Source organism: Oncorhynchus kisutch, linkage group LG12, assembly GCF_002021735.2.
Source record: "Oncorhynchus kisutch isolate 150728-3 linkage group LG12, Okis_V2, whole genome shotgun sequence".
NCBI classification, from domain to species: Eukaryota; Metazoa; Chordata; class Actinopteri; order Salmoniformes; family Salmonidae; genus Oncorhynchus; species Oncorhynchus kisutch.
Window position 1 is genome coordinate 40,723,106 of NC_034185.2, and position 17,201 is coordinate 40,740,306.

General features: G+C 43.7%; 1 protein-coding gene across 1 annotated transcript in view; it reads left to right on the plus strand.

The window, feature by feature from the left end:
* adgb (androglobin) overlaps nucleotides 1–17,201 on the plus strand; it is a 104,174-nt gene that overhangs the window by 42,653 nt on the left and 44,320 nt on the right. The window contains exons 14-21 of the mRNA XM_020496955.2: nucleotides 2,894–2,936; nucleotides 5,684–5,840; nucleotides 5,955–6,018; nucleotides 7,788–7,901; nucleotides 9,519–9,627; nucleotides 14,511–14,646; nucleotides 15,807–15,921; nucleotides 16,550–16,717. Coding sequence (XP_020352544.1) covers nucleotides 2,894–2,936; nucleotides 5,684–5,840; nucleotides 5,955–6,018; nucleotides 7,788–7,901; nucleotides 9,519–9,627; nucleotides 14,511–14,646; nucleotides 15,807–15,921; nucleotides 16,550–16,717 — 906 coding nt within the window. The remainder of the gene's footprint in view (nucleotides 1–2,893; nucleotides 2,937–5,683; nucleotides 5,841–5,954; nucleotides 6,019–7,787; nucleotides 7,902–9,518; nucleotides 9,628–14,510; nucleotides 14,647–15,806; nucleotides 15,922–16,549; nucleotides 16,718–17,201) is intronic.

Genomic DNA, 17,201 nt, shown 5'->3' on the forward strand with positions numbered 1-17,201 from the left:
GTTTCTTCGACCTGTAATATAACTTTCGTCCGAAGTTATGCGGGGCCTGCACGAGCGTTTGGATATGCGTACCTAACGCGCTAACAAATGTAGCTACTTGGACATAAATAATGGCCATTATCGAAAAAATCAAGCATTTATTGTGGAACTAGGATTCCTGGGAGTGCATTATGATGAAGATCATCAAAGGTAAGGGAATATTTATATATTTATAATGTGGTTTCTGTTGACTACAACATGGCGGAAACTTTTATTATTATCATTATTATTATTATTATGTTTCAAGCAATGGTTGCATGTCACGTCATTGACTGTGCAGTCAGCACCAGACTGCTATATCGTGATGTGGTTAGATGATACATGTAATACCTATATAGACGTTGTTTTGGAGTCAAAGATGCAATTATTTTGAGAAACTAAAACTATTAATGGAAAAACAATTTAGTAAACTGAAATAAAATTGTTTTGAGAAACAAATTATATTTCAGTTTACTAAATCGTTTTTTCATGAATAGTTTTAGTTTCAGTTTACTGTAATAACCTCGCTGACCACTACTAGCAAATAGTCACTGGTATGGACCCTGTGGTCAGTGAGTGGATGGAGTTTTCTACTCTGTTGAAGAGGATATGCTAAGTGTGACTTGTTACATGGCTGCTATCAGTCGGAGGAGGAAAGGAGGTGGTCAAATGTGTCTCCCCCATCACAAAACCAAGTTCTTCATCTTGTTCCCTCGCATGCGCACGTGGACACACACACACCTCTGTGACTCATAGCAGGCCATGGTCTGAAGTCGCATCAAAAGACCCCAAATTGTCATTTACGCATATACTGTATGTCAGTCAGACATTTTAAGCAATAAGTCATGAAAACCCAGGGATTGTCGTGTGATAACTCCCGACTAAGGGCTGTTCTTAGGCCCGAGGCGAAGCCGAAATATGTTGGCAACCTTTGTTTTGCATACTTGAAATATTTACCTGAATTCCTTACCCACCCTACTAAATGTTTCACGACTGAAACATCGTGAACAAGTCAAAGTAAAGGGAGGTTCATGCACAGTACTGATCCATTTGATTAACCTTGTATTTGCATACCAAATTAACAAAATATTAAGAAAACAATCCTGATTTTTTTTCAGAACTGTAAAATGCTCAATGTTGATTGTATGAATCTGAAATGTGTTAATTGATTGAATTACTTATGCATCTTACTCATTTGTGTTAGATGTTTAAATAATCACTTTACCTTTCTGTATTTTGGCAAAATAACAGGCGTTTTGGTGTCAAGTGCCAGCCTTGATGCATATAACTTGTTTTAGGATAGACATTGTCATTGAAAGCTTCCACCATTTAATAAAAGTAGCGAACCTTGGTGGGGATTCCTGTGGGTTGGGAGGGATCAGTACAATGATTAGAGAGCGTTGTCTCCTTCAAATTGGGTTGCCTATGGTTTGTAAACCAAAGACTAAGGTAGTATCCAGGAGCCCATACCAAGCTTTATACTAGGACATTGGTCCCAAGATCCAGACCAAGACCCAGTGAGTTGAGAACATGACAAGCTAAAGACTGAATTAATGTGGTCTTGAGTGGTCTCAAGATCAAGAGTCCATGGGCCCTTTCTTCAAGTAGAGTAAACTTGAGTACAGTTCGGTTATGAACGTTTCCGTTTGGACAATCTTGTCTTATTTTGGACTTGAAAGTATCCCCATAGCTAACATATGGCTGGTTATCATTCATTTGGACAGCAAACACATATTTTAGTCCCAAAATCGTACTTCACATATTTATTGAAATATTAGATGTTTGGTAGAGACACTTCTGGGGAAAAAAAGAAGAAAAAAAATACATGAAGATTTACTGACTTTCTCACAAATTTTCTCCAAAATGTAAGCAGACAGGTAACTCACCATGTGGCCATGCTGGAGAAGTGTGCATTCCCCATCACCTGGTGATATGTGCAGGGGTGTGGCTTATATCACATTCATTCTACAGTATTTTAATGTATCTGTTTCAGTAGTGAGATCAATATCTTCCAAGGTAATAATAGAACAACTCACAATGTTCTATTGAAATAATTGTATAAAATAAAATAAAATGAATTGCTTTATTTTTAGGAGTCAGTATTTGGGACAGGTACCTCTCAATAGAAATAGGTTTATAAACAATGACTTAGTACAATATTTCATTTAACAAATGATTTGTTATTGCTTTAGATTGAATTAGAACGTATCATGATGTAAATAAATATCCTTAGTTTGGAGACTTAACAGTTTTTTTTAAATAGCTTTTTTGGGGTGGGACTTTAAATTTGCACCACTTCTATAGAATCATCCAGTGCCCTATCGGCCCTGGTCAAAGGTAGTGCTCTATGTAGTGAATAGGGTGCCATTTCTGATTCAGCCCCTCTACAGTATGTCTTAATTAGCTTGTTGAGAGGAACACGACATGTAAGTGTTTTCATAATCCCTGGAACAGTTTCATAATCCCTGGAACTGAGAAACATGCTCTGGTACACAACACAATGCCTGCCCTCTACATCTGTTAACAAGCTAAGTAACATGATTACAGTCCACATGCAGTGTTCATCTAGCTGGGGATGAAGGAGTCCCCTTGCCTTGTCACATTAAGGTATGTCTGCCTGGTGTTCCAGTGCCAGCTAGCTCTCTGTCTCTCACGCTCTCTCTCTCACGCACTCTCTCTCTCTGTCTGCAGTTCAGTTGGGATAGGAGGATTACTACAGGCATCTACTATATAGACCCTCTGCTGCTCAACTGTGACATGCCTTTCTGCTTCTCTCTGTTTCTCTCGCTCTCTCTCTCCCTCTCCCTCTCCTTGCCTCTTACTCTCCCCCAATGTTTAACTGGTTCTTTCTCCCCGCATCTCTCTATCCCTTTAGGTTATAGCAGATGACAAGAAGAAGGATGACAATACAACCACTGGTAAAGGCTATCTCAATTTCTACCCAACCACACCACACAGTACATACATCACATAATACTACAGTGCTATACACTGACCAATCGGATTCATTGCTATCACTGAAAGTGACAATAACATATTGTGAAAACCAACCTATATTTCATTAATGGTACTGTAAGAAGTGCATCCATTTATTTGATTGTGGTTTGTCACTATTAGTGTAATGTACAGATGTGTTTAGGAGCCGTGTCCCCCCCTTCCTCTCCTCCTTCCCTCCCATCCTCTTCCCCCCTTTACCCTCCCTCCTTGGCTGAGACTCTTTGAAGATGCTTCTGGAGTTATGCTTTATCACAACCGTCCAATTATCCAGCCTCCCTCTTCCCCTCTTTTCGTTGCTTGGTAACATCTGCCATTGGAGTAACAGGATGACCATTGCTCAGTACGGCGCTTTGCCTATATTCCTATGTAGCACCACAGGGATCATCTTCTCTTTGAGTGGAACTTCACTGATATATGATCACTGATATGTATGTTTACATGGAAGCATTATGTGGGAGTGAGCAGTGTTGATCTGAGTCTCCTGAATATATGTTAATGTATGGGCCCCAGATGCCACATGGCCTACTGTAGATCAGCACAGACCGATTTCCCTATGAGTCACTAGAAAAACACTGCTATTTATATTTAATAGCAACACTTTATCTCTAAGCCATAAAATGTGTAATAAAAAATTTCAGCTGATACTTATTAATTTCCTTAGTTGTGGGGTTTAATTTGTAAAGGCTTCAAATGTTGCTATAGGCATTGATTATGTTTGATCTACTGTATAGTTCATGAATAACTCTTATAGGCATTGATTATGTTTGATGTACTGTACAGTTCATGATTAGTTATCATGCACTTTGATTGTTGGATCTACTGTACAGTTCATGAATAGCTTGCATGTACATTGATTATGTTTGATATACTGTACAGTTCATGAATAGCTCTCATGCACTTTGATTGTTTGATCTACTGTACAGTTCATGAATAGCTCGCATTTGCTTTGATTACAGTTGAAGTCGGAAGTTTACATACACCTTAGCCAAATACATTTAAACTCAGTTTTTCATCATTCCTGACATTTAATCCTAGTAAAAATTCCCTGTCTTAGGTTAGTTGGGATCACCACTTTATTTTAAGAATGTGAAATGTCAGAATAATAGTAGAGAATGATTTAGTTCATCTTTTATTTATTTCATCACATTCCCAATAGGTCAGAAGTTTACATATACTCAATTAGTATTTGGTAGCATTGCCTTTAAATTGTTTAACTTGGGTCAAAGGCTTCGGGTATCCTTCCACAAGCTTCCCACAATATGTCGGGTGAATTTTGGCCCATTCCTCCTGACAGAGCCGGTGTAACTGAGTCAGGTTTGTAGGCCTCCTTGCTCGCACACGCTTTTTCATTTCTGTCCACAAATTGTCTCTAGGATTGAGGTCAGGGCTTTGTGATGGCCACTCCAATACCTTGACTTTGTTGTCCTTAAGCCATTTTGCCACAGCTTTGGAAGTATGCTCAGGTCATTGTCCATTTGGAAGACCCATTTGTGACCAAGCTTTAACTTTCTGACTGATGTCTTGAGATGTTGCTTCAATATATCCACATAATTTTCTTCCTCAAGATGTCATCTATTTTGTGAAGTGCACTAGTCCTTCCTGCAGCAAAGCACCACCACAACATGATGCTGTCACCCCAGTGCTTCATGTTTGGGATGGTGTTCTTCAGCTTGCAAGCCTCCCCCTTTTTCCCTCCAAACATAACGATGGTTATTATGGCCAAACAGTTCTATTTTTGTTTCATCAGACCAGAGGACATTTCTCAAAACTACGATCTTTGTCCCCATGTGCAGTTGCAAACCGTAGTCTGGATTTTTTATGGCGGTTTTGGAGCAGTGACTTCTTCCTTGCTGAACGGCCTTTCAGGTTATGTCGATATAGGACTCATTTTCCTGTGGATATAGATAATTGTGTACCTGTTTACTCCAGCATCTTCACAAGGTCCTTTGCTGTTGTTCTGGGATTGATTTGCACTTTTTGCACAAAAGTATGTTCATCTCTAGGAGACAGAGCGCGTCTCCTTTCTGAGCGGTATGATGGCTGCGTGGTCCCATGGTGTTTATACTTGCGTACTGTTGTTTGTACAGATGAACGTGGTACCTTCAGGCATTTGGAAATTGCCCCCAAGGATGAACCAGTCTTGTGGAGGTCTCCAATTTTTTTTTCAGTGGTCTTGGCTGATTTCTTTTGATTTTCCCATGATGTCAAGCAAAGAGCCACTGAGTTTGAAGGTAGGCCTTGAAATACATCCATAGGTACACCCCCAATTGACTCAAATGGTGTCAATTAGCCTATTTGTGTCATGCACAAAGTAGATGTCCTAATCGACTTGCCAAAACTATAGTTTGTTAACAAGAAATTTGTGGTGTGGTTGAAAAACAAGTTTAAATGACTCCAACCTAAGTGTATGTAAACTTCCGAATTCAACTGTATGTTTGATCTACTGTACAGTTCATGAATAACTCTCATATACTTTGATCATGTTTGCTCTACTGTATAGTTCATGAATAACTCTCATACTTTGTAGCTCACAATAATATAGATCAAAAGCAGCTAACCAATCAATTCTATAGCTTTTACACAAAGCTTTCTCATCATGATCTGTGTCAGTTTGAGATGCTCTCTAACATTTCAGCGATAGTCACTTTGTGACCTGTCCTCTCTGCAGATCAGGAGCTGTGTGAGACTGTCCCAGCCACAGAGCGGTCCAAACAGGCTAAGGAGCCCAACCCGGCGCTGCTGAAGTCTCAGGATTTGTTCGTTTCTGAGAAGCCGATGTTACAGGAGTCCTGGGTAGACCTGGATGACTTCTCCAAGTGCTTCCAGTAAGACCCATTGGTTTATAGCTATGTAGTACTGTATTTCTATGGCTCTGAAGACCACTGCTCTTTGTCTTACAGTCCAAGGGGTTTATTCAAAATACTGGTTTGTTTTTTCAGGACACTTGTGGTTTTCCACAAGCCAAACACGTATCCAAACCATTTCCAGAAATCCCATTTCAAGGTAAATGTATTCCTAAGTAAGGTCTAAGCTTTTTTTCAATGATATCAACTAACCTAACATATGGAATTGTTTTAGGATATTAATAAAATAGATGTTGTATTTTAGGACCCCTGTAGGTGTACAAAATATTTATACAACAGGTGGGTCTATTCCTGAATGCTGATTGGTTAAAACCGCATTCCAGCCAGTGTCTATTCCACAAGTTGCCACCGGCAAAATCTATGGCGTTAAAATGCCTATTTACTCTGTTCCATCTGACTGCGCAATCCACTGTCTCATCAGCCCAACCAGGCAATTTATAAACTTGACCTCCACTATAAAAAGCATCTAGACGTTATCTCACATTTCTTTTAGACTAACATTTCGTTTTCCACAGCGGAAATTTATATAAACCTTGCTGTCTGTCTCTCTGACATTTGCAACATTGTTTCAATATTGAAATTCGATCTCCTGCTATCCCATAGTAATGAACGTGTTGGGACGAGGCAGGCAGGCTGTGTTTCTCAACCAGTCATGAATCATGAAATCATGAATCAAGCTGACATTTATTTTTATGGATATATATATTTTTTTAAGTAAAAATATATATATTTAAATGAAACGCACTCTTTCCAGCCTTCCAGTTTGATGTGATTGTGTTACTGTAGCTGTGTTGTTGGCTAGTTCCTCTGAACAACAGTGTTCTGACGAGTGAGCACATTTTCTATGCCAAGTGAAATCGCGCCTCATGTCACTAGAAAACAGCTTAAACAAATGCAAATGCTGTTACTGTTGTTATTCTGGCTGCACTTTTTGATGTGACTGTAAATTAGCTGTAGCTGGTTAACTAGCAAGCAAGGGATGAGAACGTTGACGGCCAGTATAGTAATGGCACATTTAGGACGAGTTACTGGGTCGCTCGCGTCCATAGATACAGAACAAAAAAGACTGAACAACTGGGTCACGTCTCTAGAAACCCTAGATTTGTGTCGGGACATCTTGTGGAAGGATGAAATAGTATGAATAAATTAATCAAAATAACGTTTTTAAATGTCAATTATTTTATTCAACATAACACGTTGTATAAAAGTGATAATGCCCTCGAAGCCGGTGTTTGGAGGATATATTGGCACGGTTTGCCTGCCCTCGACGAACACCTGTGCCAAACACCGGCTTCTCGGGCATTATCACTTAAGTGGAAACATTATTTTATGAAACATTGAATTCGCCTTAACTGCTATGAGCCCATAGAAACAGATTGAATAACACAGAAATACATGGCAAAAAAGAAGGTTTGACGGAAAAAATCTATAAATGTGTATTATATTCTATGTAGAAAAATAACATTCACTTCCAGTCATTTTTACTGCACAGTCATTTTGTAGGGTGTTGGGACGGTGGCTTCTTTGCTTCCCATGCGGCTTCTGAACGTCGTAAAACAGACAGCGCGTACATGTTCGTGACAGCCTAAGCTTTTCAGAATGGGATCGTAATAGTTCGCAGCTCAAACCGTTCAAAGTTTACAGACTTTTGTTTTCCTGAGCGAAAGCATTCTGAAGATCCTCTCTCGTCTCACAAAAACCGCTCTACCGCTGCTCCCAGCCATCCCACAGGCTAATGGCTGACATCGGCGGGCTCAGTTGATTGAGAGACACACCCAATGCAAAAAATGCCCAAAATTATTATTATCTCTTATTGGTAAGAGATTTAAGGGCATCCATACAATACATGGAGTGAAAACGGTGTGATAGTGTTGAGAAATGGAATGACCTCCCTGATTTTGTCATCAGAGCACCATCTCCTCCAAAGTGTCATCCGTGGCTCTGAACTGCCCTGTAGGCTCCACCCACTCTGCTGCTACACCTGTACGCCACCCGGGCTCCTCTGCTGCTGCACATATTCAGGTACAATACAAGCCTGTACAGCTACACCTGTACAGCTACACCTGTACAGCTACACCTGTACAACTACACCTGTACAGCTACACCTGTACAGCTACACCTGTACAGCTACACCTGTACAGCTACACCTGTACGCCACCCAGGCTCCTCTGCTGCTGCACATATTCAGGTACAATACAAGCCTGTACAGCTACACCTGTACAGCTACACCTGTACGCCACCCAGGCTCCTCTGCTGCTGCACACATTAGGGTACAATACAAGCCTGTACAGCTACACCTTACTGTAACATCCATTCTATTCAGGCACAATAACCATCCATGCCCCTTTAACTTCACTGTGTCTGCCGCGCTAAATACTAAATACAGGGGGCAAAAATACCATGCTGCATCCTGTATCCAGTAATATCTTATTTCTACCTCTATCATTGGCATGTGTACTGTGTCAAACTCAAAGCTTCTTTAAATTGTACGGAGCTATCTCTCCTTCCACTATACATGCATGCTTTGACACACTCCCGCCTGCCCAATCTGCCTTCCCTGTCGCACAGCCACACCTCACAGCGCCCTCTGCTGTTGTGCTTCCACAGGTACACCTTCTCTACTGATGGACTCTACTGTCCAGCGCACTGCACTGCATCTGAGATTTCTATCAGCCCACAGTGTTAGGACTGCAGCCACCCTCTCTGGTGGCCTGTGTGTGTGTGCATGTGGGATTGAGAAGGAGTGTTTGACTCCTTTCATCCCAGGCACATCTGTATCGCTCACTCTTTATCTGTCTCTAGCTCTGTGGCTCTCTGTCCTTTCTTATTCCTTATGTTGCCGCCTTGCATGCTTTCTCTCTCTCTCTCTCTCTCTCTCTCTCTCTCTCTCTCTCTCTCTCTCTCTCTCTCTCTCTTATATTTATATATATATATACTGCTCAAAAATAAATAAAGGGAACACTAAAATAACACATCCTAGATCTGAATGAATGAAATATTCTTAATAAATAATTTTTTCTTTACATAGTTGAATGTGCTGACAACAAAATCACACAAAAATTATCATTGGAAATCAAATTTATCAACCCATGGAGGTCTAGATTCAGGTCTGGGGAATGGGCGGGCCAGTCCCTAGCATCAATGCCTTCCTCTTGCAGGAACTGCTGACACACTCCAGCCACATGAGGTCTAGCATTGTCTTGCATTAGGAGGAACCCAGGGCCAACCACACCAGCATGTGGTCTCACAAGGGGTCTGAGTATCTCATCTCGGTACCTAATGGCAGTCAGGCTATCTCTGGCGAGCACATGGAGGGCTGTGCGGCCCCCCAAAGAAATGCCACCCCACACCATGACTGACCCACCGCCAAACCGGTCATGCTGGAGGATGTTGCAGGCAGCCGAACGTTCTCCACGGCGTCTCCAGACTGTCACGTCTGTCACGTGCTCAGTGTGAACCTGCTTTCATCTGTGAAGAGCACAGAACGCCAGTGGCGAATTTGCCAAACTTGGTGTTCTCTGGCAAATTGTGTTGTTTAAGTGTTCCCTTTATTTTTTCTCTCTCTCCTCCTCTTTTCCTTCTCCTCCCCTCCATACTGATGAGTGTAGCTTGGTGCTGTCTATCTGTGTGTTTCTCCAGTCTCCAGATGAGAAGGGCTCTCACTACCTGTTGGTGGACAGCTTGCAGCCTTCCAACATCCTCATCAGCTTCTCTGCTTTGGTACACTGGGGAGAGACAGCCGATGAGAGTAAGGGCATAACATACAAAAACACCCACATGCATGGGCGTACACACACACTCACCATATGCTCATGCGCGCACACACATGTATGCAGCATACACACACACACACACACACTGGGACATGCATACACCATGTGCATACCACAGACACATGTTTATATCTCACTCAAACATCATGTACAGACAAACCACTTACAAACACGCACATGGTGTGCACGTTTCATAATACAATGAACACCGCACCCATCTACACACACTCATACTTATCCACTCAATTACACACACACAGTGGGACAAAAAAGTATTTAGTCAGCCACTAATTGTGCAAGTTCTCCCACTTAAAAAGATGAGAGAGGCCTGTAATTGTCATCATAGGTACACTTCAACTATGACAGACAAAATGAGAGAAAAAATCCAGAAAATCACATTGTAGGATTTTTAATGAATGTATTTGCAAATTATGGTGGAAAATACGTATTTGGTCACCTACAAACAAGCAAGATTTCTGGCTCTCGCAGACCTGTAACTTCTTCTTTAAGAGGCTCCTCTGTCCTCCACTCGTTACCTGTATTAATGGCACCAGTTTGAACTTGTTATCAGTATAAAAGACACCTGTCTACAACCTCAAACAGTCACACTCCAAACTCCACTATGGCCAAGACCAAAGAGCTGTCAAAGGACACCAGAAACAAAATTGTAGACCTGCACCGGGCAGGGAAGACTGAATCTGCAATAGGTAAGCGGCTTGGTTTGAAGAAATCAACTGTGGGAGCAATTATTAGGAAGTGGAAGACCTACAAGACCACTGATAATCTCCCTCGATCTGGGGCTCCACGCAAGATCTCACCCCGTGGGGTCAAAATGATGACAAGAACGCTGAGCAAAAATCCCAGAACCACACGGGGGGACCTAGTGAATGACCTGCAGAGAGCTGAGACCAAAGTAACAAAGCCTACCATCAGTAACACACTATGCCGCCAGGGACTCAAATCCTGCAGTGCCAGACGTGTCCCTCTGCTTAAGCAAGTACATGTCCAGGCCCGTCTGAAGTTTGCTAGAGACCATTTGGATGATCCAGAAGAAGATTGGGAGAATGTCATATGGTCAGATGAAACCAAAATATAACTTTTTGGTAAAAACCCAACTCGTCGTGCTTGGAGGACAAAGAATGCTGAGTTGCATCCAAAGAACACCATACCTACTGTGAAGCATGGGGGTGGAAACATCATGCTTTGGGGCTGTTTTTCTGCAAAGGGACCAGGACGACTGATCCGTGTAAAGAAGAATGAAAGAATGAATGGGGCCATGTATCGTGAGATTTTGAGTGAAAACCTCCTTCCATCAACAAGGGCATTGAAGATGAAACGTGGCTGGGTCTTTCAGCATGACAATGATCCCAAACACACCGCCCGGGCAACGAAGGTGTGGCTTCGTAAGAAGCATTTCAAGGTCCTGGAGTGGCCTAGCCAGTCTCCAGATCTCAACCCCATAGAAAATCTTTGGAGGGAGTTGAAAGTCCGTGTTGCCCAGCAACAGCCCCAAAACATCACTGCTCTAGAGGAGATCTGCATGGAGGAATGGGCCAAAATACCAGCAACAGTGTGTGAAAACCTTGTGAAGACTTACAGAAAACGTTTTGTGAAGACTTACAGAAAATGTTTGACCTCTGTCATTGCCAACAAAGGGTATATAACAAAGTATTGAGAAACTTGTTATTGACCAAATACTTATTTTCCACGAAAATTTGCTAATTAAATTAATAAAAAATCCTACAATGTGATTTTCTGTATTTTTTTTCTCATTTTGTCTGTCATAGTTTAAGTGTACCAATGATGAAGATTACAGGCTTCTCTCATCTTTTTAAGTGGGAGAACTTGCACAATTGGTGGCTGACGAAATACTTTTTTGCCATCAGGAGATGTGGAGATGTGTGTTTATATATATATATATATATATATACTGCTCAAAAAAATAAAGGGAACACTAAAATAACACATCTTAAGTAAGTGTAAGTATATTGATGAGGAAACAACAAATTTAATCCATTTTGGAATAAGGCTGTTACGTAACAAAATAAATGTCAAGGGGTCTGAATGCAATGTGTGTATATATACACTGCTCAAAAAAATAAAGGGAACACTAAAATAACACATCCTAGATCTGAATGAATGAAATATTCTTATTAAATACTTTTTTCTTTACATAGTTGAATGTGCTGACAACAAAATCACACAAAAATTATCAATGGAAATCAAATTTATCAACCCATGGAGGTCTGGATTTGGAGTCACACTCAAAATTAGTGGAAAACCACACTACAGGCTGATCCAACGTTGATGTAATGTCCTTAAAACAAGTCAAAATGAGGCTCAGTAGTGTGTGTGGCCTCCACGTGCCTGTATGACCTCCCTACAACGCCTGGTCATGCTACTGATGAGGTGGCAGATGGTCTCCTGAGGGATCTCCTCTCAGACCTGGACTAAAGCATCCGCCAACTCCTGGACAGTCTGTGGTGCAACGTGGCATTGGTGGATGGAGCGAGATATGATGTCCCAGATGTGCTCAATTGGATTCAGGACTGGGGAACGGGTGGGCCAGTCCCTAGTATCAATGCCTTCCTCTTGCAGGAACTGCTGACACACTCCAGCCACATGAGGTCTAGCATTGTCTTGCATTAGGAGGAACCCAGGGCCAACCGCACCAGCATATGGTCTCACAAGGGGTCTGAGTATCTCATCTCGGTACCTAATGGCAGTCTGGCTATCTCTGGCGAGCACATGGAGGGCTGTGCGGCCCCCCAAAGAAATGCCACCCCACACCATGACTGACCCACCGCCAAACCGGTCATGCTGGAGGATGTTGCAGGCAGCAGAACTTTCTCCACGGCGTCTCCAGACTCTGTCACGTCTGTCACATGTGTTCAGTGTGAATCTGCTTTCATCTGTGAAGAGCACAGGGCGTCAGTGGCGAATTTGCCAATCTTGGTGTTCTCTGGCAAATGCCAAATGTCCTGCACGGTGTTGGGCTGTAAGCACAACACCCACCTGTGGACGTCGGGCTCTCATACCACCCTCATGGAGTCTGTTTCTGACCGTTTGAGCAGACACATGCACATTTGTGGCCTGCTGGAGATCATTTTGCAGGGCTCTGGCAGTGCTCCTCCTGCTCCTCCTTGCACAAAGGCGGAGGTAGTGGTCCTGCTGCTGGGTTGTTGCCCTCCTACGGCCTCCTCCACGTCTCCTGATGTACTGGCCTGTCTCCTGGTAGCGCTTCCATGCTCTGGACAAACCTTCTTGCCACAGCTCGCATTGATGTGCCCTCCTGGATGAGCTGCACTACCTGAGCCACTTGTGTGGGTTGTAGACTCCGTCTCATGCTACCACTAGAGTGAAAGCACCGCCAACATTCAAAAGTGACCAAAACATCAGCCAGGTAGCATAGGAACTGAGAAGTGGTCTGTGGTCACCACCTTCAGAACCCCTTTTTTTATTGGGGGTGTCTTGCTAATTGCTATAATTTCCACCTGTTGTCTATTCCATTTGCACAACAGCATGTGAAATTTATTGTCAATCAGTGTTGCTTCCTAAGTGGACAGTTTGATTTCACAGAAGTGTGATTGACTTGGAGTTACATTGTGTTAAGTGTTCCCTTTATTTTTTTGAGCAGTGTGTATACACAAAAGTATGTAGACACCCTTTCAAATGAGTGGATTCAGCTTTTTCAGCAACACCCATTGCTGACAGGTGTATAAAATTGAACACACAGCCATGCAATCTCCATAGACAAACATTGGCAGTAAAAATGGCCTTGCTGAAGAGCTCAATTACTTTTAACGTGGCACTGTCATACGATGCCACCTTTCCAAGGTCAGTTTGTCAAATTTCAGTTTGACCCAGTTCCAGTCAACTGTAAGTGCTGTTATTGTGAAGTGGAAATGTCTAGGAGCAACAACGGCTGAACCTCGAAGTGGTAGGCCACACAAGCTCACAGAATGGGACCGCCAAGAGCTGTAGTGCGTAGCTCTTAATAATCTTCTGTCCTCAGTTCTAACACTCACTACCGAGTTCCAAACTGCCTCTGGAAGAAACATCAGCACAGGAACTGTTCTTCGGGAGCCTAAGATCACCATGCGCAATGCCAAGCGTCGGCTGGAGTGGTGTAAAGCTCGCCGAGCAGTGGAAACGGTTTTTCTGGCGTGATGAATCACACTTCACCCTGTAGCAGTCCGACGGACTAATCTGGGTTTGGCGGATGCAATGAGAACACTACAATGCCTGCCCAAATGTATAGTGCCAACTGTAACGTTTGGTGGTGGAGGAATAATGTTCTGGGGCTGTTTTTCATGTTTTGGCCTAGGCCCCGTTGTTCCAGTAAAGGGAAATCTAGACGATTTTTGTGCTTCTAACTTTGTGGCAACAGTGTGGGGAATGCCCGTTCCTGTTTCAGCATGAGAATGCCCCTGTGCACAAAGCGAGGTCCATACAGAAATGGCTTTTTGAGATCGGAGAGAAAGAACTTGACTGGCCTTCACAGAGCCCTGACCTCAACCCCATCAAACACCTTTGGGATGAATTGGAACACAGACTGCGAGACAGGCCCAACATCGGTGCCCGACCTCCCTAATGCTCTTGTGGAAGGAAGTCCCCGCAGCAATGTTCCAATGGGTAGTGGAAAGCCTTCCCAGAAGAGTGGAGGCTGTTATAGCAGCAAAGGGGGGGGGGGGGGGGGGGGGGCAACTACATTTTAATGCCCATGATTTTGGAATGAGATGTTCGACGAGCAGGTGTCCACATAATTTTGGTCATGTAGTGTACCATTATAACCCATCAACAGCACTTGTGTGCCTTTGTGTTCGGTCATCTGTTTATATCTTCTGTCTTCTTGTAGAGAAGGAGAGTCCTGTGGGCAGGTCTGGAGTTCTCATAGCAGAGCCCTACTCCTGGAAGAGTCTGCTGCGTCAGCTCCCTGTCCTCCACATCCAGACCACTTCCTGCAAGGCTGCCCTGCTAGTCCTCCCCCCTGGGTAAGACCTGGCTCAACCTGGCCTGACCACCCTCACCACCAGCCATACATATACAAGCTGTTGTTGGCACCAGACATTTCATGACACTGAAGCAGTACCATGGTGCCCATGTTCCAAAGTTGGCCATCATCAGGGTGCATAAAAGCCTCAGCACACCCTCCTGATGTTGAACTTTTGCCCTTATGAGACCAGTATTTTACATGGTTTTATTGATGAAAATAACCCAACGTAACCTTTACACTATTAACTTCACTGCTGATTTTCAAAGCTACAGCTGAAACCTCACACCATCGATATATCTTTTACAGTTAGATATGACGCTCTGAGAAAAAAACTTGCCCTAGTCTCTATTAATGGCTTCTGGTTGGCCTAGAAGCAGGGGGCCTAGTTTCTGGGGTCAGGCGGAGGGACGCGGAGCTACAATTACCACTGTGCCGTGGTGTAAACGTAACACTTAGCACACCACTCGTCCCTGAGTGTTTGAAGTGGGGGGGCTGTTTCCGCCAAATGATAATGAACTCAATCTCAACCTCTCACTCTTCTTTGCGCTCTCTCTTTTCAATCCTTTTCTATCTCTCAATCTGTCCCTCGGTCTCTGTTTCACATATGCAATCAATTTACAGTATCTCTCTCTCTTTTATATTTCTCTCACTTCATTTTCTCTCTCAACCACTTCCCTCTCCTCCCTCTATCCATTATTCTATTATCTTGAACCCAACACCAATCAGGTCTATTGTCATTGATCATGTTTGGCTGTGATGGCTGTATTATGCCAAGCTTATGGGATGGAGGAGTCTGTCAGGCTGGCAGTGTTCTAGTAGGGCTGTGAGCTGCTGTGGGCTCACGGTGCATTAGCACGTCTGCTCTATGAGTGGACCACACTTGACCCAGGCAGCCAGGAAGACATTACTGCCGGACAGAGATATGGCTTTGTAATTTGGTCTGAGGGGAAGGGATTATTAACCTACTGTATATGGAAATGAGTCTGGTACTATCATTGGGTTTTTATCAATCCAGTTTCATGGTTTGTTATTTGGTGAGGGGTTGGTTTCACATAATTTTAGGGATAATCTGATCCCTCTCTCTTTCCTCTCACTCACCCCCTCTCTATCCCTCCATTCTCTACTCTCGCCCTCACCCCCTCTCCTCCCCTGCCCTAGGCGTCATGTCCTGTGCATCCACACGAGGGCGCCTCTGGGCTACCACGTCCACCTGTACAGCATGGCACCCTTCGTTTTCGGAGACGAGGAGACCGTCATGCCTCACCTTGACAAGGTAAGGTGGAGGACACCACCATCACCATGGAAACGCCAGCAGACAGCCATTCCGTAATAGCCGCTTGGTTTCTCCTCACCTTCTGTTTATATGCCCATTCAGGCATGGGGATACCTCCTCATCCTCCTCTTATTACCTCTCCTCTCACTCTCGGATGCGCGTCTGATGTTAAGGATAATATCCCTTCTGCACTCAGGCCACAATGGGTCAGAGGTCTCTCTCTGTCTCTCTCTGTCTCTTTCTGTCTCTCTCTGTCTCTGTCTGTCTGTCTGTGCCTATCACGGAAAGCTGATGCTGGTCATAATACACCAACAGCTGGAGGAGGAGGTGAAGAGAAGAGGGGAGGAGAGGCAGGCAGTGTACTGTGGCTGCTCAGGCTACAGGGACTTTCTCTTATAAAGCCAAGACTGTGAACATGTTGGCTTATTCATGCCATATGCAGACTCAAGCAGCTGGAAAATGACTAGTCAGGCAGTATTTGCACAAGAAGTGTGTTTGATAACTCTTTTCTCCATGGTGAATAAGCAGACGGAATGGACAGAAACAAGGAGCATTTTCTCTGACAGTTCACTTTCACCTCCCGTGTCCTTACCCCCACCCCCTCGTCTCCTCTCCTCCCCACCTCCAGGAGAGTGTGCGTTTTTGTGAGCAGGCCCTGTCTATTCTGAGGCCACTGGGCAGAGTGGTCAGCTCCTTCTCAGATGAGCTAGAGCTCCCAGCAGCCACCAGGGCTCTGGGGGACGCCCACAGTCCCGCTCAGCTCAGCACTGTCGGAGGGCTCCGAGACCACCAGAGGGTAGGACACACACACACACACACACACACACACACACTGACACTGACAGTGGACACACACTGACACACTCGACACTAACACTGGACCACACACACACTGACACTGGACACACACTGACACTAACGCTGGACACACACACACACACACACGCACTGTATACACACACACACAGGGCCGGACTACCACATTTGGGGCCCCGGGCACCTGCCTCCAAAGGGGGTTTTAGGTAAATAGCTACCTTCCTGCAGTTTTTACAGATTTTGCCATGGGGCAGAGAAAAATGTGCAGTTTTATAATGCTTTTCTACACATTTTATCATGAGAGAGACATTTTCTATTTTAAAGTTAAAGCTATTCAACACATTTTGCCTGGCAACACCACGGTTGTAGGCCTGATAACCAAAAACAACAAGTCAGCCTATAGGGGGGAGGTAAGTGAACTTGCATTGTGCCAGGATAACAACGTCTTCCTCAACATCAGCAAA